This window comes from Corella eumyota, chromosome 1 (assembly GCF_963082875.1).
Source record: "Corella eumyota chromosome 1, kaCorEumy4.1, whole genome shotgun sequence".
Taxonomy (NCBI): Eukaryota; Metazoa; Chordata; class Ascidiacea; order Phlebobranchia; family Corellidae; genus Corella; species Corella eumyota.
The window spans coordinates 22,313,401-22,336,432 of NC_137490.1; the positions used below are offsets into that span (position 1 = coordinate 22,313,401).

The 23,032-nt window shown below is 27.6% G+C and overlaps 1 protein-coding gene across 1 annotated transcript in view; it reads left to right on the forward strand.

Annotated features, from left to right (window-relative positions):
• LOC145746663 (cilia- and flagella-associated protein 44-like) overlaps positions 1–11,273 on the forward strand; it is a 28,238-nt gene extending 16,965 nt beyond the window's left edge. Inside the window, exons 24-40 of the mRNA XM_082564825.1 lie at positions 136–353; positions 1,184–1,343; positions 1,908–2,096; positions 2,550–2,734; positions 3,199–3,334; positions 3,851–3,937; positions 4,326–4,525; positions 4,879–4,993; positions 5,789–5,969; positions 6,371–6,495; positions 6,712–6,888; positions 7,527–7,723; positions 8,071–8,173; positions 8,804–8,926; positions 9,604–9,738; positions 10,149–10,238; positions 11,090–11,273. Coding sequence (XP_082420951.1) covers positions 136–353; positions 1,184–1,343; positions 1,908–2,096; positions 2,550–2,734; positions 3,199–3,334; positions 3,851–3,937; positions 4,326–4,525; positions 4,879–4,993; positions 5,789–5,969; positions 6,371–6,495; positions 6,712–6,888; positions 7,527–7,723; positions 8,071–8,173; positions 8,804–8,926; positions 9,604–9,738; positions 10,149–10,238; positions 11,090–11,185 — 2,517 coding nt within the window. The 3' untranslated portion in view covers positions 11,186–11,273. The remainder of the gene's footprint in view (positions 1–135; positions 354–1,183; positions 1,344–1,907; positions 2,097–2,549; positions 2,735–3,198; positions 3,335–3,850; positions 3,938–4,325; positions 4,526–4,878; positions 4,994–5,788; positions 5,970–6,370; positions 6,496–6,711; positions 6,889–7,526; positions 7,724–8,070; positions 8,174–8,803; positions 8,927–9,603; positions 9,739–10,148; positions 10,239–11,089) is intronic.
• The last annotated feature ends 11,759 nt before the right edge of the window (positions 11,274–23,032 follow it).

Below are 23,032 nucleotides of genomic sequence, written 5' to 3' on the forward strand. Positions count from 1 at the left end.
TTATATTTTGGTGAACAATTTACACTTAGGTTTTGGAGATGAAGTTGTAAAAAATTTAATACTTTAATTTTAAACTAAAAATTGTATTATAATTTAAGTGGTAAAATAATAAAATCTTTATATTAATTACCATAGCAACGCTATAAAGCTGAACTCGATTGCGATCGCGTTACGGTTCATTCGTTCAACACCAGCCACTCGGTGTCCTCATACAGGGTTGCGAAATTAGCAGAAGAATATCACGCACTGAAAGAGACAGTTGAACAACGTGTCAGAGCAGCAAGTTTGGCATCAGAAGGTGGTTTGGGCACTTTGGATGGGAATGGAACTTCCCTCAGTTCTGATAGAGGAAAAAGTGAGAAGTTTTTTTTATGTTTAAAAGTTTTTTTTTTAAGTTTATTAAAATTTAACATTTAAATATTAAAATCGGGTTGTACAAACAGTAAATTTACATTTCTTTAAAGGTTTCTTTTATTTTTTTAAAATAATAAATTTTAAATATAAGAATATTTACTTATATTTGTAATTTTTTCCTTTTCAGTTTACAAATTTAAGCCCATTTTTTTATATTTGTGAAAATTCTATATAAAAAGGTTGACTCACCTAATCATAGAGTAACATCAGTTACACTGGTCCAGTTTCGAGTTGCCTTTGACAGAATATTATTGCAGGTGTTCATACCGTTAATAGCGCATATTCAAGGGCGATATAGCATAAGAGCGCTGGGGATTGAACCAAGGATCTCACGTAGTGAAACCCACTACACCATGTTACCGTTTATTTATCTTTGATGTATAAAAGGGCGACTTCAGGGCCTCAACATCAAGTTCACTTTGTTACTAAGCTGCTGATTAAGTATTTGGCTCGGCAGGAGTTTATGCCAAATATTGAACCTAACACAAGGGCTCTACAGCATTAGAGCAGTGGAAAACAAACCCTGAACTTTACATGGAAACGAACCCTGAACCTTATTAGTTGGGAATTGCATAGGTTGGGAATAAAACCAGTCCTTATTAAAAACCAACTCCAAACCTTATATGGAAATGAACCCCAAAACTCTATAGGTGGAAAACGAACCCTGATTCTCATAGAAACAAACCCTAAACCCCATTTGGAAATAAACCTTGTAGGTTGGATAGTACCTTTGTGTTTTGAACCAAAGTGTTCTAACCAACTTATTATCCTCCACAGATGACGAAGAAGACGAAACGTTCCTGGATGGGGGAGCCGGAAGCAAAAAGAGAAGAGCAACAATCCTCCAAGGAAGACAAGCTGAAAAAGTGGCAAAAGCGTTGAAGAAGGCAGAAGAGGCGAAGTCCAAGAGAGAAAAAAGACAAACTGAGGTTAGTTCGGTTTTTTAGAATTTAAACAATATTTTGGAATTTGAAATGGTAAAAAAATTAAAAATAAGCAAAACGGCAAACTCCTTTTTTTTATGTATTTATTTGTATTTCTTTTTTAAATTGAGCATTCATTATCATTTTCAGTAGTTTAAATATTTTATTTTTAATGGTTTTTCAAGAAGTTATATATTTAGTTTTTCTATTCTGACTTTTGCAGTTGGTGTTTTGCTAAAAACATTTTTTTTTTGATGTGAAAATGTTGACTTCACAACCTAAACATGGAGTAAAATTTGTAACCTTTGCCCAGTCTTAAGTTGACTTTTACAGTTTGGGATATCATAGATTATAATTGCTTGATGATTAATTTCTGATTAAGTGCTGGCTCAGCAGGAGTTCATGTCATTTATAGCGCCTTACTCAAGGGCATTACAGCATGAGAGCAGTCGGGTTCGAACCAATAACCTCTTGTTGTAAAGCCAATGGTTCTGATCACTACACCAGCTGCCGGCCTTGTTTAAATTACTTAATTATTACTTTTTTCTAACTTTTCAACCAAAATTTTAGTGGGAAGAATTATTGAAAAGCAAACCTGACGATAATTTTGAAGACCCAGCTGACGTAAATGCAATTAAGGAAGCACAAGCTAATATGGGAGACTTTAAACTTAAGACTTCACCTGATTATGTGGTGCCAGAACATTTAAGAATGGACACAGAGAAGAAAAGATATCAAATGCTTGTGTTGCAGGGATTGGTAAGTGGAAAATACGTTTATTCTTTATTTAGGAACTGTTAGTTTAACACAACTTAAGTTCCTTTTAAAAGCTTACCAACTGATAGCCTGCCTTATGGTCAGTATTTTAATTGTGGTAATATGGTCCACCACTTAACTAATATTTGCCCACGATAATTTATATTTGCCCGCTGCAAACTTTCTTTATATAATGCTACTTTAACTAATCGCGCAATCTATAAGTTGCATTTTAATTGTTGTAAAATGGTTGCTCTTAACTAATATTTGCCAGCTTTTAACTAATATTTGCCAGCAATAATTTACCTGCGCACAACCAATGGGCGAATAAAAAAGATATATTGCTAAGCTCATAATACAAAGATTTATATTACAATTTTAAGTGGGGTAATTTCTTTTTAAAAACAACATTTTCAACTATGAAAATATGTCAAAATTTTATTACAAACACTTTAGATTTACGCCAAGAAAAGTGAATTTAACGCTCACTTGCTACAACTACGAGACAACAAAGCACAACTGGTTGAAGAGATGCAAAAGAACGCCAATGAAGTGAAGAAGTTGCAGTCGAAAATGAGCAAAGAAGAGCGTGTTAAAGTCCCAAAAGTCCCAAACTTACTTGAAGACGAACAACCTCACAAGTTTGTCTTATTTTCTATTTCTAGTTTATATGCCCATATGCCTATAGTGATAATTCAATTAGCCTTAATGTTACTAGCCACTAGCTCTCCTTACAGTAAGATTTAAATTGTTGTATTATGGTTGCAACTCACAACTAATATTTGTTTGTGATAATTTACCAAAGCACCACAAATGCTAGTTATTTTGTAGGCCTATTATTTGGACATATAAAAATACTTACATTGCATATATATTGTCCACAATGCTCTACAATATACAGATAGTTTAAATACCTTTATTATTTTGATAAGTTCTCTATGAAATAAATTTTTTCTCAAATCTTTATTTAAAAAGGGGTTTACGCCAAACTGAATTTTTTTTTTAATTTTTTTATCTGAAATTAAGTTTTAAATCTTAAATTTGTTTTTTTTTTAAATATTTAAGTTAAATTCCTTTTTTTTAATTTGTTGTAATTTTTTCTCAGAAAACTTGAGTTTACTCGCGATACTTTACTCCAGTTTGAAGAGGATGTTAAGTCCAGAGAAGAAGAAGCAAAGATGAAGAAGCGAAAGGGTGATGGGGGGCTTTTTGGGGGGTTTGGGGGAGATAGCGACAAACAGGTATATGTAAGATAAGTTATTAGGGCCGTGGTAGTGCTTTCCTATGTAGAAAAAATTGAGAAAAATCAAAGTTTGTAAAAATCGGGACTCTAATGGTTTAAGGCTAGAAAAGTCTTATTAATATTTATTTATCCTTATTGTGGAAAGGTCAACTTTATGACCTAAACATAGAGTAACATCAGTTACCCCGACTCAGTCTTGAGTTGCCTGTGGCAGTTTGGAATATTATAGATTATAATTGCCCGATAATTATGCTGCTGATTAAGTGATGGCTCAGCAGGAGTTTATACCGTTTATAGCGCTTCACTCAATGGTGCTACAGCATGAGAGCAGTGGGGATCAAACCCATGATCTTATGTAGTAAAACCAAATGTTTTAACCACTACTCCACACTCTTTGCATAGGATCAGATGCAATTATCTACTACACTTGAATTTTCAACAAAAAATGTTTTAAAACAGTGGTTCATTTTTTTTAGACATTATTAAAGCTTATATTTTAAACTTTATATTTAAGGAGAATGAAGGAAACTTGGTTCAGAATTTTCTTCATCGTAAAAGTGTAAGCAGTATGGCAAGTAGTGCTGTTAGTAGGAAGTCAAGGGTAAGTTTGTGTAAAAACATGAACTATTTATTTGTATTAAGTTGTTTTGTGAGATATTAGATCAATTCATATATTTCCTTGAATGAATTGAAATAAATTAAAATTTGAAATGTGTATCAAAAATATGCAAAAAAATGTGTACAAAATTGTTAAATTTTATATTAATTTAAAGTTTAATAAATTTACCATTTTTGAGAAACCTTTTTATTAACTTATAATTTAAAGTCTTATATAAGTTTTAAAAATATTTTTTTGACAAATATTGGTAAAAAAATGTTAAAATTTATACATACTTTTATATTAATTTAACCATTTTTCAATAACAATTTTATTAGTTATTTTTTTTACAAAATTTTTTAACAAATAGTTGAATTTTTTTTATAAACAGCAAGCATTAAATCTTGGCAAAGCTCCTCCTACCCCACTAGAAGAACAACTTCAAAAAATGAATGAGGTTAGAATAAGATATCAGAGAGATAAACTGATAAGAACAATCAATGAGAAGTTGATGTTATTTGATGCCGAGTTAAGGTTGTTAAGAAACACCAAAACAAAGTTAGATGTGGATCTAAAAATGGCTGATTTAAGGTAAATTAAAAATTGCTGTTTTAAGTGTTTTTTTTTTCTTTTTTATTGAGTAGTAATTACTGTTATATTGTTGGTATTTTATGCAGTTTTTAGTTAGCAAAATTTCACAAGTGGTATTTTAATGTTTTTTTGTTAATTGACCGGCAGCGTATTGTAGTGGTAAGAACACTTGCAACACCACACACGAGGTTGTGGGTTCAATTCCCACTGACCTCATGCTGTAGTGCCCTTGAGTAAGGCGCTATAAACGTTATGAACTACACAAAAAAGCAGTGGGAATCAAAACCAGAACCTCATGTAGTGAAGCCGCTAGTCTAAATAAAATCAATGTTAAACAAAAATTCATGTTTTAGGCAAATCACCTTGGTTGAGGAATTATTGTTGCTGAAAGAGTATGAGAAAAGGGAAACCACCTTGTCAGGAAGAGTGATGGGAAAGAGAGTAGAGTTATCTGAGATGAACGGAAAGGTTGTGAAATTCTTGTTTTGTTAAAAACCAATATTTTGTTATATAATACATTTTTTTTGTATATATCTTTATCCTCGATGTGGGAAAGTCGAATGTGCAACCTAAACATGGAATAACATCAGTTACTCTGGCCCAGCCTCGAGTTGCCTGTGGCAGTTTGGAATATTATAGATTATAATTGCCGGTAATTATTCTGCTGATTAAGTGCTGGCTTAGCAGGGGTTTATATCGTTTATAGCACCTTACTCAAGAGTGCTACAGAATGAGATCAGTGGGGATTGAACCCATGACCTCACGTGTGGTTTAGCAAGTGTTCTTACCACTACACCATGCACATTGTAATTTAACACAAATGTTTTATTATATACTTTATATTACATATAATATCAAATTAAAAGTAAAATAATGAACCAAAAATTATTATTTTTTATTATATGGGCCAATGAATATTAACATATATTAACCTAGAATTAATATAACAAATGAAAAAGTTGTGATATATTAGAATTAAAAAACAATAATTTTCTTACTGTTCATATATTTTAGTTATGGGTTAGGTAAATGTTAAATTTTTTTAAATTTGTTTTGTTTTTCGCGCATTGATAAAATGAATGAAAATATAAACTATAAACATGACAATATTGTGATGGGAAGAAATGACAAAATCAATTTAATGATTTCGTGCCATAAATATTAAAGTTTATATAAAGATTTATATTATGACATGGTCACCAAACCCAATAATTGTAACCTTTGAAAACAATTTTTTTTAATGTGATTTTTTTTTGTTTTCAGGCAGCAGAAATGCAAAGTAAATTGGAGACAAAACGTCGCGATATTGATCGTTTGAGTGACAGAGAAAAAGCATTAAACGCTTCGTTCACGACATCTTTGGGCGAAAACAACAAATTTTCGGACTTTCTTACCAAAGTTTTTAAGAAAAAAATCAAGAGAGCCAAAAAGAAAACTGTACAAGGTAACATGTTTGTTGAAAAAGTCGACTTCACAGCCTAAACATAGAGTAACATTTGTTACTTCGACCCAGTCTCGAGTTGCCTGTGGCAGTTTGGGATATTATTGATTATAATTGCCCGGTAATTATGCTGCTAATTAAGTGTTTAGAAGAAAAGGTTTAGAAGAATTTATATCTTTTATAGAGCCTTACTTATAGGAGAAGTTCTGCAAAAATGACTAAAAAAAGTTAGAAAATTTAAAACTAACCCTAAAAGAACACTGCACAAAGGATTATGTTAATAATTTAATCTTTAAATTAAAAAATTCAATTTTTCCCCAAAAAATTTTTCTTTTTCTGTGATTTATGCAATAATTTAAAACACAATTTTTTTTTTTTTTTCAAATTTTTTAAAAACATTCTAGAAGGCGGAGATGAAGACAGTGATGAGTCATCCTCGGATGAATCTGATTGGTCGTCAGATGAGGAAAGTGATGGATCTGTAGAAGGAGGTTTTGATGACTCACAATGCCCACCAGGCTGCGATCAGGTATGATGACTAAGCATTTTATTTAATGACTCAATATTTTTTGACATATGTATTTTGGGATGCAAAAGTTTTATATTTTTTTAATATTTAGTGTTTTTACTGTATATATATTAATAAAAATAAGTGAACAAGGATATATATGTGCACCGATAACATTTGTGAAAGGCGGGATATGAACTAGCATATGGAATGACTTTAAAATTAAAATTTTTCTAGACCTTGTTTGATTCGACCTTGACACTTCGCGAGAAGCGTCTCGACCTTGAGGAGCTTTTGGCAGAGGAGAAAAAAGTGGCGGAAACACTGAAAAAGGACTCGGATGCGATGTTGAAAAAAGCGAAAATTATCGAAACTCAGCTGAAAACTGCACTTGCAGATTTAGAAGCTTTTCAGGTAAGAATTAATTTTTGTTCGGGTCATTTTAACTTTTTTCCTCCAATATTGTTAATTAGGAAAAAATTTCAGTAGATAAAATGACTTATATGTAAACTTATGTTCATTGTTTTTTAATAAATATGGGTGCAACTTTTTAAATTTTTTTCAGTTAAAAAAGTAAACATTTTTAAATTTTATTTTTTCCATATTTGGCAATCAATTTAGATCATTATGCTTGTACAGATGTGTTAAAACTTGTAAATGTTTAACTGTGTAATAACTTAAATTAATTTAAACTTGTGTATGTAATTTAAATTTACATAATTAACTTTTTTCTGCCCTTTTTCCTTTTAGAAAAAGTTGTCATTTAATTTATTAGACACAGCTCTAAATTTGTTACCTTAACTGTTTAATGATTTATATTCTTTTAGTTCCATGTATTTGTTGAGTTTATAGTTAGGTTTATTTATAGTATATTTGATTACTAACAGCCATACTGGTCAAAAAAATAAAGATTTACACCAATAAATTAAGTGGTTTAAAAGCTATAAGTTAAAAATTTGTTGTTAAACTACAGTAATAATAAAAGACACAACAAAATATATTTTCACAAATTAAAATGTAGTTGGTTTAAATTTAAAAGTTAATTTTTCTAGATTGAAAAGCAAGGTAAACTCAACGAACTCGATATCGTTGTCCCGATCCGATTGCACCAAATTGAGCATGTCTACAACGCTGCTGTGCCCTCTGATCTCACACAATGTCTCATCTTTGCTAACTCTTCTCTTACCTCTCTACAGAGGAGGATCAAGGAGTTACAGCTGGAAAAAGGAGAGCAAAGAAAATTTTACAAGTTTGTAAAAAAATTCATTTTCCAATTTGAGAAAAATTTTTTTTTTTAAATTTGAAAAATTAATTTAACCTAACAGATTGTATATATCAAAAATATTATATTTTATATACATACAAAACGTATATTACAATACAGTATTTTTATTAATACAAGGCAAAACTTAAAAGCTTTTTTTTAAATTAAAAACTGTGATTTAAAACCTATTATTTTTTTATTACCAAGAATCACTTAAAACCTAAAACCTATATTCAAAATAGAAATTGATATTAAAACTTATTGTATTTTTATTAAGCCAACATTATTGGTACTTTATAAGAATATTATTTTGGTAAATTTATTTTTAACAGAGAGGCTCGGCAACAACATGTTCATCTGATCAAGAACAGAAGAGTTATGGAGAACAGGATTGAGCAGCTTGAGGAAAAATGTGAACACATGATGATGCTAAAGGTTAAATATTTGTTAAGTTTAAAATTTACTGGCAGCTTGGTGTAGTGGTTAGAATGCTTGGTTTAACTACATAAAGTCCTGAGTTCGATTTTCACTGCTTTCATGCTGTATTTATATTGATGAAAATAAGTGAACAAGTATATATATGTGCACCGTAGCGTGGTGTAGTGGTTAGAACATTTGCTACACCAACATGAGGTCGTGGGTTAAATCTCCACTGCTCCCATGCTGTAGCGCCCTTGAGTAAGGCGCTATAAACGGTATAAACTTCTGAGCCAACATTTAATCAGCGGTTTAATTATTTGGCAATTATAATCTATTATATCCCAAACCGCAAAAGTTGAAGACTGGGTCGGGGTAACTGCTGTTACTCTATGTTTAGGTCGTAAAGTCGACCTTTCCATATTAAAAATAAATAAATATAATAATTTAATAAAGGAAAAGCATGTTTATGAATTTATTTAGGGTTTATGCTTTGTTGTGGTTTAAAAAGAAACTGTAATTTAAATTTGAAACCATAGAAAAGTTACAATCATTTTATGCAATAAAAAATATGCCGATATGGTTGCATTAAAACCTTAGGCCTGATTTGGGTCCTTGGTTATTTATTTGGTTTAACTTTGTTTTTAGTTTGGTCGAATCGTGAATCTTGAAAAGTTGGAGTCGGTGACAATTAACCGAAACATTGAGGAAATGAAAGAAGAACTTCGACAAAATGAAGTCAATAATGTAAAAGAAATCAACAAGAGACAGGTTATTTAAAAATTTTTTAAATTTAAGGATTTTAAATGACCCTAAACTTGATTTAATTTTTAAAATTTTTTTGCTTTTTATTAGATTTAAACTCCTTTTACTTGATTTGCATAATATTTAGTTGTCTTCGTTAATAGATCAATAAAAATACAAATGTTTTTCTTTAAATTTGCCAGCTATAAGAATCAAAGCCTTATTTTACTAAATTTTGCAAATGTTTATTTGCAATTTAGGTTTTTATTAATAATTTTATTAAATATCACAATGATTTTACTTAAATAGAATCAAAAAAAATTCAAATCACTTACAAAGTACAGGTGTTAATATAAATTATTTACACAGAACACTTTATATAATAAAACACATTAAAAGCCTGTTTACACGACAAGGTAACGTTGCGTTGTCCTGCGTTGCGTTACGTAACTTTACGAGTTCTTGGGATTAAAAGCCCGTTCACACGGCGTACGCAACGCAACGCAACGCAACGTAATGCAAGATTTCGCAACCATTTAAAATGAACAGAGTCGTTCACACGTACGAAAGTTTGCGTAAGTTACGTAAGATTTCGTAAAGTTTTGTGGCTGGAGCGAAATTTACGCAAGATTTCGTAAGCGGTATACTTTTATTATATATTTTGTATTTGTTATTTGTAACTATGTTAACTTGTTATCTTGTAGAAACGAATCGAAAAATTAAACGCACGAATTATTGAATTAACTCGGGACAACACCAAACGATTAGAAAGACTGAACGTCCTGGTAAACGATAAAGATTCTCTGGAACAACAACTAGACCAACGTCAACACAAACTGGTATGTGATGTCATAATTAAACTTTTTTCAGGTTTATTTATTCTTGATGTAGAAAGGTCGACTTCATGACCTAAACATAGAGTAACATCAGTTACTCCGACTCAGTCTTAGTTGCCTTTAGCAGTTCGGGATATTATAGACTATAATTGCCCGATAATTATGCTGCTGATTAAGGATTGTCTTAGCAGAAGTTTATACCGTTTATAGCACCTTACTCAAGGGCGTTACAGCATAAGAGCAGTGGGGATTGAACCCAGGACCTTGTGTATGGTAGGAGAGTGTCCTAACCACTACACCACACTGCCAGCGTTTATTCTTATTTTTTGTTCTTAACACATAAAATTTACAATTATTTACATAAAGTTTTAAAACAATTTCCTAACAACTTTACTAAAATATTTAATTTAAAGGAACTTGGTGATTTGGGGAAAAAGAAAGCGGAGGCTCGTGAGCAACATCGACTTGTTCAGCTTGTCCAACTACAAGCTCAAGAAATACAGGTGACGTCATAATGCGTATTTGTTACATCACTTTTATCACTTAAGTTTATTTGTCATTAAAATAATTTTTGACGGTATTTCACTTGATGTAACATTTTTTATAAAAAGAAACATTAAACATAAACTATTTTAAAATAAATTAAGTAGAACAAAAGTTACAGCACTTTTCTACCCCGTATAAGGTAGCGTGACGTCATCTGCATATTAATATTAGGGCCAATTTTTATTGAAAAAAAAATCGAATTTTTTGAATTTAATTTAAAACAATTTGTTAAATGCGTTGTATTTTAAACAAATGCGTTGTATTCTAAAATATTTTTAAAATGCTTAATATGCATAAAAGTTATGACACTTTTATTAAATTTTGCACAAAACCCAAAAATGAGAAATAATCATTTTATTTATTTCGTTTTGGCCTAACTAACATTCAAGATAAAACATTTTTCAAAAATATCAACTAGAACAAAAGTTACAGCACTTTTATATATGCGCCATATAAGGTAGCGTGACGTCATCTGCATATTAATATTGAGATAAACTTTTTTGAAAAAAATCAAAGTTTTTAAATCATATTTTGAACTTTTCAGTCAGCGTGCAGGGGTCTAAAATTTATATTCTTGGAATAGTTTTAAAAATTATTAATATATATAAAAGTTATGACACTTTTATTAAATTTTGGACAAAACCCGAAAATGAAAAATAATCATTTCATTTATTTCGTTTTGGCCTAACTAACATTCAAATTAAAACATTTTTTAAAAATATCAACTAGAACAAAAGTTACAGCACTTTTATATATGCGCCATATACCTAACGTAATAACTTTATACTAATGTTTTACTTACATGTAGGCACTTAAAGAAGAAATTGGTTTGTTGTCAAGAAAAGGCGGCCACATTCTACCACCAGCGCAGCCACCATTGGGCAATGACCAAGATGTTATGTAGAACTTTATATTGATAGGATTTATTTTTACCACTGGTTTCCGTGTTTTTTTAGTTACTTTTGCGATGTCTTGTATAATACATAGTTATCAAATAAGCTTTTGTTTTAAAATCGATTCGGTGGTTTAACTCGCTGACCATCAGACTTGTAATCTTGCGTCTCGGGGTTATCCACCTTAAGGCAATAATAGAAGTTAGTTAAACATTTGATTTGTTTCGACCTAACTAACATTCAAGATCAAACATTTCTCAAAAATATTTAGTAGAACAAAAGTTACAGCACTTTTATATATGCGCCATATAAGGTAGCGTGACGTCATCTGCATATTAATATTGAGAAAAACTTTTTTTGGAAAAAAATCAAAGTTTTTAAATCATATTTTTAACTTATCAGTAAACGCACAGTGTTCTAAAAATCATATTCCTAAAATATTTTTGGAAATTATTAATATATATGAAAGTTAAGACAAATTTATTAATTTTTGCACAAAACCTGAAACTGAAAAATAAACATTTTATTTGATTCGTTTTGGCCTAACTAACATTCAAGATAAAACATTTTTAAAAAATATCAACTACAACAAAAGTTACAGCACTTTTATATATGCGTCATCGTCACATAAACACCAGTAATGAAAATCAATCGTAATAATCTAAATTTCTCAAATAAAATGTTTAACGAATCGAATAAAATGTTTATTTATAAGTTTGGTGTTTCGTGCAAAATTTAGTAAAATTGTCATAATTTCTGTACATATTGAATATTTTGAAATACATTCGGCAATGTTCGGACTACGGCGTCTTGGGTTCGAGTCCAGCTTAAAGTAAGTATATAAGTTAGTTAATTATTTTTAACATAAATTCTTTAATAAGACGATGTATTTGCAAACACATCACTCCTTTTGTGTCACAATTTAAATTTAAAAAAAAATTGTTTGATGGGTTTACCCGGAATCGAACCTCCAAACGTTTGACTTCTAGTGATACGCCGTAACCACTAGGCTACGAGAACTTTTGCTAGATACAACTAATATACATGTTAAAGCAATTGAATCGAATTTACACCAACAAAAAAAAATACGAAACCGCATAAATAAGAAATATAAAAGTTCTGAAATTTTTTTTTTTTTTTTTTTTTATTTAAAATTTTATTTTATTTAAAATTTATTTTTTATTAAAAAAAAAAAAAATAATAATTTATTTTTTTTTCGAAAAAAGGTTTATCTCAAAATGCAGATGACGTCACGCTACCTTAAATGGCGCATATATAAAAGTGCTGTATATATAAAAATATATAAACTTTTCGCAAATATAAAAACTTTTGTTTTACGTAATAGTTTTAAAAAATGTTTTATCTTGAATGTTAGTTAGGCCAAAACGAAATAAAAAAAAATGATTATTTTTTATTTTCGGGTTTTGTCCAAAATTTAATATAAGTGTCATAACTTTTATATATATTAATAATTTTCAAAACTATTTCAAGAATATAAATTTTAGACCCCTGCACGCTGACTGATAAGTTCAAAATATGATTTAAAAACTTTAATTTTTTTTCAAAAAAAGTTGATCTCAATATTAATATGCAGATGACGTCACGCTACCTTATATGGCGCAAATATAAAAGTGCTGTAACTTTAGTTCTAGTTGATATTTTTGAAAAATGTTTTATCTTGAATGTTAGTTAGGCCAAAACAAAATAAATAAAATGATTATTTTTCATTTTCGGGTTTTTGTCCAAAATTTAATAAAAGTGTCATAACTTTTATATATAATAATAATTTTCAAAACTATTTCAAAAATATAAATTTTAGACCCCTGCACGCTGACTGATAAGTTCAAAATATGATTTAAAAGCTTTGATTTTTTTCCAAAAAAACTTTATCTCAATATTAATATGCAGATGACGTCACGCTACCTTATATGGCACATGAATAAAAGTGCTGTAACTTTTGTTCTAGTTGATATTTTTAAAAAATGTTTTATCTTGAATGTTAGTTAGGCCAAAACGAAATAAATAAAATGATTATTTTTCATTTTCGGGTTTTGTCCAAAATTTAATAAAAGTGTCATAACTTTTATATATTTTAATAATTTTTAAAACTATTTCAAGAATATAAATTTTAGACCCCTGCACGCTGACTGATAAGTTCAAAATATGATTTAAAAACTTTGATTTTTTTCCAAAAAAAGTTGATCTTAATATTAATATGCAGATGACGTCACGCTACCTTATATGGCGCATATATAAAAGTGCTGTAACTTTTGTTCTAGTTGATATTTTTGAAAAATGTTTTATCTTGAATGTTAGTTAGGCCAAAACGAAATAAATAAAATGATTATTTTTCATTTTCGGGTTTTGTCCAAAATTTAATAAAAGTGTCATAACTTTTATATATTTTAATAATTTTTAAAACTATTTCAAGAATATAAATTTTAGACCCCTGCACGCTGACTGATAAGTTTAAAATATGATTTAAAAACTTTGATTTTTTTCCAAAAAAAGTTTATTTCAATATTAATATGCAGATGACGTCACGCTACCTTATATGGCGCATGTATAAAAGTGCTGTAACTTTTGTTCTAGTTGATATTTTAAAAAAATGTTTTATCTTGAATGTTAGTTAGGCCAAAACGAAATAAATAAAATGATTATTTTTCATTTTCGGGTTTTGTCCAAAATTTAATAAAAGTGTCATAACTTTTATATATATTAATAATTTTCAAAACCATTTCAAGAATATAAATTTTAGACCCCTGCACGCTGACTGATAAGTTTAAAATATGATTTAAAAACTTTGATTTTTTTCCAAAAAAAGTTTATCTCAATATTAATATGCAGATGACGTCACGCTACCTTATATGGCGCATATATAAAAGTGCAGTAACTTTTGTTCTAGTTGATATTTTTGAAAAATGTTTTATCTTGAATGTTAGTTAGGCCAAAACGAAATAAATAAAATGATTATTTTTTATTTTCGGGTTTTGTCCAAAATTTAATAAAAGTGTCATAACTTTTATATATTTTAATAATTTTTAAAACTATTTCAAGAATATAAATTTTAGACTCCTGCACGATGACTGATAAGTTTAAAATATGATTCAAAAACTTTGATTTTTTTCCAAAAAAAGTTGATCTCAATATTAATATGCAGATGACGTCACGCTACCTTATATGGCGCATATATAAAAGTGCAGTAACTTTTGTTCTAGTTGATATTTTTGAAAAATGTTTTATCTTGTATGTTAGTTAGGCCAAAACGAAATAAATAAAATGATTATTTTTCATTTTCTGGGTTTTGTCCAAAATTTAATAAAAGTGTCATAACTTTTATATATATTAATAATTTTCAAAACTACTTCAAGAATATAAATTTTAGACCCCTGCACGCTGATTGATAAGTTTAAAATATGATTTAAAAACTTTGATTTTTTTTCAAAAAAAGTTTATCTCAATATTAATATGCAGATGACGTCACGCTACCTTATATGGCGCATATATAAAAGTGCTGTAACTTTTGTTCTAGTTGATATTTTTGAAAAATGTTTTATCTTGAATGTTAGTTAGGCCAAAACGAAATAAATAAAATGATTATTTTTCATTTCCGGGTTTTGTCCAAAATTTAATAAAAGTGTCATAACTTTTATATATATTAATAATTTTCAAAACTTTTTTAAGAATATAAATTTTAGACCCCTGCACGCTGACTGATAAGTTCAAAATATGATTTAAAAGCTTTGATTTTTTTCCAAAAAAACTTTATCTCAATATTAATATGCAGATGACGTCACGCTACCTTATATGGCGCATGAATAAAAGTGCTGTAACTTTTGTTCTAGTTGATATTTTAAAAAAATGTTTTATCTTGAATGTTAGTTAGGCCAAAACGAAATAAATAAAATGATTATTTTTCATTTTCGGGTTTTGTCCAAAATTTAATAAAAGTGTCATAACTTTTATATATTTTAATAATTTTTAAAACTATTTCAAGAATATAAATTTTAGACCCCTGCACGCTGACTGATAAGTTCAAAATATGATTTAAAAACTTTGATTTTTTTCCAAAAAAAGTTGATCTTAATATTAATATGCAGATGACGTCACGCTACCTTATATGGCGCATATATAAAAGTGCTGTAACTTTTGTTCTAGTTGATATTTTAAAAAAATGTTTTATCTTGAATGTTAGTTAGGCCAAAACGAAATAAATAAAATGATTATTTTTCATTTTCGGGTTTTGTCCAAAATTTAATAAAAGTGTCATAACTTTTATATATTTTAATAATTTTTAAAACTATTTCAAGAATATAAATTTTAGACCCCTGCACGCTGACTGATAAGTTTAAAATATGATTTAAAAACTTTGATTTTTTTCCAAAAAAAGTTTATTTCAATATTAATATGCAGATGACGTCACGCTACCTTATATGGCGCATGTATAAAAGTGCTGTAACTTTTGTTCTAGTTGATATTTTAAAAAAATGTTTTATCTTGAATGTTAGTTAGGCCAAAACGAAATAAATAAAATGATTATTTTTCATTTTCGGGTTTTGTCCAAAATTTAATAAAAGTGTCATAACTTTTATATATATTAATAATTTTCAAAACCATTTCAAGAATATAAATTTTAGACCCCTGCACGCTGACTGATAAGTTTAAAATATGATTTAAAAACTTTGATTTTTTTCCAAAAAAAGTTTATCTCAATATTAATATGCAGATGACGTCACGCTACCTTATATGGCGCATATATAAAAGTGCTGTAACTTTTGTTCTAGTTGATATTTTTAAAAAATGTTTTAATTTGAATGTTAATTAGGCCAAAACGAAATAAATAAAATGATTATTTTTCATTTTCGGGTTTTGTCCAAAATTTAATAAAAGTGTCATAACTTTTATATATTTTAATAATTTTTAAAACTATTTCAAGAATATAAATTTTAGACCCCTGCACGCTGACTGATAAGTTCAAAATATGATTTAAAAACTTTGATTTTTTTCCAAAAAAAGTTGATCTTAATATTAATATGCAGATGACGTCACGCTACCTTATATGGCGCATATATAAAAGTGCTGTAACTTTTGTTCTAGTTGATATTTTTGAAAAATGTTTTATCTTGAATGTTAGTTAGGCCAAAACGAAATAAATAAAATGATTATTTTTCATTTTCGGGTTTTGTCCAAATTATTTAATAAAAGTGTCATAACTTTTATATATTTTAATAATTTTTAAAACTATTTCAAGAATATAAATTTTAGACCCCTGCACGCTGACTGATAAGTTCAAAATATGATTTAAAAACTTTGATTTTTTTCCAAAAAAAGTTTATCTCAATATTAATATGCAGATGACGTCACGCTACCTTATATGGCGCATATATAAAAGTGCTGTAACTTTTGTTCTAGTTGATATTTTAAAAAAATGTTTTATCTTGAATGTTAGTTAGGCCAAAACGAAATAAATAAAATGATTATTTTTCATTTTCGGGTTTTGTCCAAAATTTAATAAAAGTGTCATAACTTTTATATATTTTAATAATTTTTAAAACTATTTCAAGAATATAAATTTTAGACCCCTGCACGCTGACTGATAAGTTTAAAATATGATTTAAAAACTTTGATTTTTTTCCAAAAAAAGTTTATTTCAATATTAATATGCAGATGACGTCACGCTACCTTATATGGCGCATGTATAAAAGTGCTGTAACTTTTGTTCTAGTTGATATTTTAAAAAAATGTTTTATCTTGAATGTTAGTTAGGCCAAAACGAAATAAATAAAATGATTATTTTTCATTTTCGGGTTTTGTCCAAAATTTAATAAAAGTGTCATAACTTTTATATATATTAATAATTTTCAAAACCATTTCAAGAATATAAATTTTAGACCCCTGCACGCTGACTGATAAGTTTAAAATATGATTTAAAAACTTTGATTTTTTTCCAAAAAAAGTTTATCTCAATATTAATATGCAGATGACGTCACGCTACCTTATATGGCGCATATATAAAAGTGCTGTAACTTTTGTTCTAGTTGATATTTTTAAAAAATGTTTTAATTTGAATGTTAATTAGGCCAAAACGAAATAAATAAAATGATTATTTTTCATTTTCGGGTTTTGTCCAAAATTTAATAAAAGTGTCATAACTTTTATATATTTTAATAATTTTTAAAACTATTTCAAGAATATAAATTTTAGACCCCTGCACGCTGACTGATAAGTTCAAAATATGATTTAAAAACTTTGATTTTTTTCCAAAAAAAGTTGATCTTAATATTAATATGCAGATGACGTCACGCTACCTTATATGGCGCATATATAAAAGTGCTGTAACTTTTGTTCTAGTTGATATTTTTAAAAAATGTTTTATCTTGAATGTTAGTTAGGCCAAAACGAAATAAATAAAATGATTATTTTTCATTTTCGGGTTTTGTCCAAAAAAAGTTTATCTCAATATTAATATGCAGATGACGTCACGCTACCTTATATGGCGCATATATAAAAGTGCTGTAACTTTTGTTCTAGTTGATATTTTTAAAAAATGTTTTAATTTGAATGTTAATTAGGCCAAAACGAAATAAATAAAATGATTATTTTTCATTTTCGGGTTTTGTCCAAAATTTAATAAAAGTGTCATAACTTTTATATATTTTAATAATTTTTAAAACTATTTCAAGAATATAAATTTTAGACCCCTGCACGCTGACTGATAAGTTTAAAATATGATTTAAAAACTTTGATTTTTTTCCAAAAAAAGTTTATCTCAATATTAATATGCAGATGACGTCACGCTACCTTATATGGCGCATGTATAAAAGTGCTGTAACTTTTGTTCTAGTTGATATTTTAAAAAAATGTTTTATCTTGAATGTTAGTTAGGCCAAAACGAAATAAATAAAATGATTATTTTTCATTTTCGGGTTTTGTCCAAAATTTAATAAAAGTGTCATAACTTTTATATATATTAATAATTTTCAAAACCATTTCAAGAATATAAATTTTAGACCCCTGCACGCTGACTGATAAGTTTAAAATATGATTTAAAAACTTTGATTTTTTTCCAAAAAAAGTTTATCTCAATATTAATATGCAGATGACGTCACGCTACCTTATATGGCGCATATATAAAAGTGCAGTAACTTTTGTTCTAGTTGATATTTTTGAAAAATGTTTTATCTTGAATGTTAGTTAGGCCAAAACGAAATAAATAAAATGATTATTTTTTATTTTCGGGTTTTGTCCAAAATTTAATAAAAGTGTCATAACTTTTATATATTTTAATAATTTTTAAAACTATTTCAAGAATATAAATTTTAGACTCCTGCACGATGACTGATAAGTTTAAAATATGATTCAAAAACTTTGATTTTTTTCCAAAAAAAGTTGATCTCAATATTAATATGCAGATGACGTCACGCTACCTTATATGGCGCATATATAAAAGTGCAGTAACTTTTGTTCTAGTTGATATTTTTGAAAAATGTTTTATCTTGTATGTTAGTTAGGCCAAAACGAAATAAATAAAATGATTATTTTTCATTTTCTGGGTTTTGTCCAAAATTTAATAAAAGTGTCATAACTTTTATATATATTAATAATTTTCAAAACTACTTCAAGAATATAAATTTTAGACCCCTGCACGCTGATTGATAAGTTTAAAATATGATTTAAAAACTTTGATTTTTTTTCAAAAAAAGTTTATCTCAATATTAATATGCAGATGACGTCACGCTACCTTATATGGCGCATATATAAAAGTGCTGTAACTTTTGTTCTAGTTGATATTTTTGAAAAATGTTTTATCTTGAATGTTAGTTAGGCCAAAACGAAATAAATAAAATGATTATTTTTCATTTCCGGGTTTTGTCCAAAATTTAATAAAAGTGTCATAACTTTTATATATATTAATAATTTTCAAAACTTTTTTAAGAATATAAATTTTAGACCCCTGCACGCTGACTGATAAGTTCAAAATATGATTTAAAAGCTTTGATTTTTTTCCAAAAAAACTTTATCTCAATATTAATATGCAGATGACGTCACGCTACCTTATATGGCGCATGAATAAAAGTGCTGTAACTTTTGTTCTAGTTGATATTTTAAAAAAATGTTTTATCTTGAATGTTAGTTAGGCCAAAACGAAATAAATAAAATGATTATTTTTCATTTTCGGGTTTTGTCCAAAATTTAATAAAAGTGTCATAACTTTTATATATTTTAATAATTTTTAAAACTATTTCAAGAATATAAATTTTAGACCCCTGCACGCTGACTGATAAGTTCAAAATATGATTTAAAAACTTTGATTTTTTTCCAAAAAAAGTTGATCTTAATATTAATATGCAGATGACGTCACGCTACCTTATATGGCGCATATATAAAAGTGCTGTAACTTTTGTTCTAGTTGATATTTTAAAAAAATGTTTTATCTTGAATGTTAGTTAGGCCAAAACGAAATAAATAAAATGATTATTTTTCATTTTCGGGTTTTGTCCAAAATTTAATAAAAGTGTCATAACTTTTATATATTTTAATAATTTTTAAAACTATTTCAAGAATATAAATTTTAGACCCCTGCACGCTGACTGATAAGTTTAAAATATGATTTAAAAACTTTGATTTTTTTCCAAAAAAAGTTTATTTCAATATTAATATGCAGATGACGTCACGCTACCTTATATGGCGCATGTATAAAAGTGCTGTAACTTTTGTTCTAGTTGATATTTTAAAAAAATGTTTTATCTTGAATGTTAGTTAGGCCAAAACGAAATAAATAAAATGATTATTTTTCATTTTCGGGTTTTGTCCAAAATTTAATAAAAGTGTCATAACTTTTATATATATTAATAATTTTCAAAACCATTTCAAGAATATAAATTTTAGACCCCTGCACGCTGACTGATAAGTTTAAAATATGATTTAAAAACTTTGATTTTTTTCCAAAAAAAGTTTATCTCAATATTAATATGCAGATGACGTCACGCTACCTTATATGGCGCATATATAAAAGTGCTGTAACTTTTGTTCTAGTTGATATTTTTAAAAAATGTTTTAATTTGAATGTTAATTAGGCCAAAACGAAATAAATAAAATGATTATTTTTCATTTTCGGGTTTTGTCCAAAATTTAATAAAAGTGTCATAACTTTTATATATTTTAATAATTTTTAAAACTATTTCAAGAATATAAATTTTAGACCCCTGCACGCTGACTGATAAGTTCAAAATATGATTTAAAAACTTTGATTTTTTTCCAAAAAAAGTTGATCTTAATATTAATATGCAGATGACGTCACGCTACCTTATATGGCGCATATATAAAAGTGCTGTAACTTTTGTTCTAGTTGATATTTTTGAAAAATGTTTTATCTTGAATGTTAGTTAGGCCAAAACGAAATAAATAAAATGATTATTTTTCATTTTCGGGTTTTGTCCAAATTATTTAATAAAAGTGTCATAACTTTTATATATTTTAATAATTTTTAAAACTATTTCAAGAATATAAATTTTAGACCCCTGCACGCTGACTGATAAGTTCAAAATATGATTTAAAAACTTTGATTTTTTTCCAAAAAAAGTTTATCTCAATATTAATATGCAGATGACGTCACGCTACCTTATATGGCGCATATATAAAAGTGCTGTAACTTTTGTTCTAGTTGATATTTTAAAAAAATGTTTTATCTTGAATGTTAGTTAGGCCAAAACGAAATAAATAAAATGATTATTTTTCATTTTCGGGTTTTGTCCAAAATTTAATAAAAGTGTCATAACTTTTATATATTTTAATAATTTTTAAAACTATTTCAAGAATATAAATTTTAGACCCCTGCACGCTGACTGATAAGTTTAAAATATGATTTAAAAACTTTGATTTTTTTCCAAAAAAAGTTTATTTCAATATTAATATGCAGATGACGTCACGCTACCTTATATGGCGCATGTATAAAAGTGCTGTAACTTTTGTTCTAGTTGATATTTTAAAAAAATGTTTTATCTTGAATGTTAGTTAGGCCAAAACGAAATAAATAAAATGATTATTTTTCATTTTCGGGTTTTGTCCAAAATTTAATAAAAGTGTCATAACTTTTATATATATTAATAATTTTCAAAACCATTTCAAGAATATAAATTTTAGACCCCTGCACGCTGACTGATAAGTTTAAAATATGATTTAAAAACTTTGATTTTTTTCCAAAAAAAGTTTATCTCAATATTAATATGCAGATGACGTCACGCTACCTTATATGGCGCATATATAAAAGTGCTGTAACTTTTGTTCTAGTTGATATTTTTAAAAAATGTTTTAATTTGAATGTTAATTAGGCCAAAACGAAATAAATAAAATGATTATTTTTCATTTTCGGGTTTTGTCCAAAATTTAATAAAAGTGTCATAACTTTTATATATTTTAATAATTTTTAAAACTATTTCAAGAATATAAATTTTAGACCCCTGCACGCTGACTGATAAGTTCAAAATATGATTTAAAAACTTTGATTTTTTTCCAAAAAAAGTTGATCTTAATATTAATATGCAGATGACGTCACGCTACCTTATATGGCGCATATATAAAAGTGCTGTAACTTTTGTTCTAGTTGATATTTTTAAAAAATGTTTTATCTTGAATGTTAGTTAGGCCAAAACGAAATAAATAAAATGATTATTTTTCATTTTCGGGTTTTGTCCAAAAAAAGTTTATCTCAATATTAATATGCAGATGACGTCACGCTACCTTATATGGCGCATATATAAAAGTGCTGTAACTTTTGTTCTAGTTGATATTTTTAAAAAATGTTTTAATTTGAATGTTAATTAGGCCAAAACGAAATAAATAAAATGATTATTTTTCATTTTCGGGTTTTGTCCAAAAAATTTAATAAAAGTGTCATAACTTTTATATATTTTAATAATTTTTAAAACTATTTCAAGAATATAAATTTTAGACCCCTGCACGCTGACTGATAAGTTTAAAATATGATTTAAAAACTTTGATTTTTTTCCAAAAAAAGTTTATCTCAATATTAATATGCAGATGACGTCACGCTACCTTATATGGCGCATGTATAAAAGTGCTGTAACTTTTGTTCTAGATGATATTTTAAAAAAATGTTTTATCTTGAATGTTAGTTAGGCCAAAACGAAATAAATAAAATGATTATTTTTCATTTTCGGGTTTTGTCCAAAATTTAATAAAAGTGTCATAACTTTTATATATAATAATAATTTTTAAAACTATTTCAAGAATATAAATTTTAGACCCCTGCACGCTGACTGATAAGTTCAAAATATGATTTAAAAACTTTGATTTTTTTCCAAAAAAAGTTTATCTCAATATTAATATGCAGATGACGTCACGCTACCTTATATGGCGCATATATAAAAGTGCTGTAACTTTTGTTCTAGTTGATATTTTTAAAAATTTTTTATCTTGAATGTTAGTTAGGCCAAAACAAATTAAATAAAATGTTTATTTTTCATTTTCGGGTTTTGTACAAAATCTAATAAAAGTGTTATATCTTAAAAAACTGCGTTTTAAAATCTTAGAATCAAATTTTTCTTAGATTGTTAAACGCAGTGGTGTAAACAACATATCTCTTAAACATTTTTTTAAATGCTTTATGTTTATAAAAGTTATGACACTTTTATTAGGTTTTACACAAAACCGGAAACTTAAAAATATTTTATTTTGTTTGTTTTGCTGTAGAACAAAATTTACAGCAGTTTTATAAATGCGCCATATAAGGTAGTGTGACGTCATCAGTACATTAAAGCGAGCCAACTATGTGCTAAAACAAACTTAAGCAAACATGATTGGAATTATGCACAGTAAAGCATAGCGATTGAGGCTAT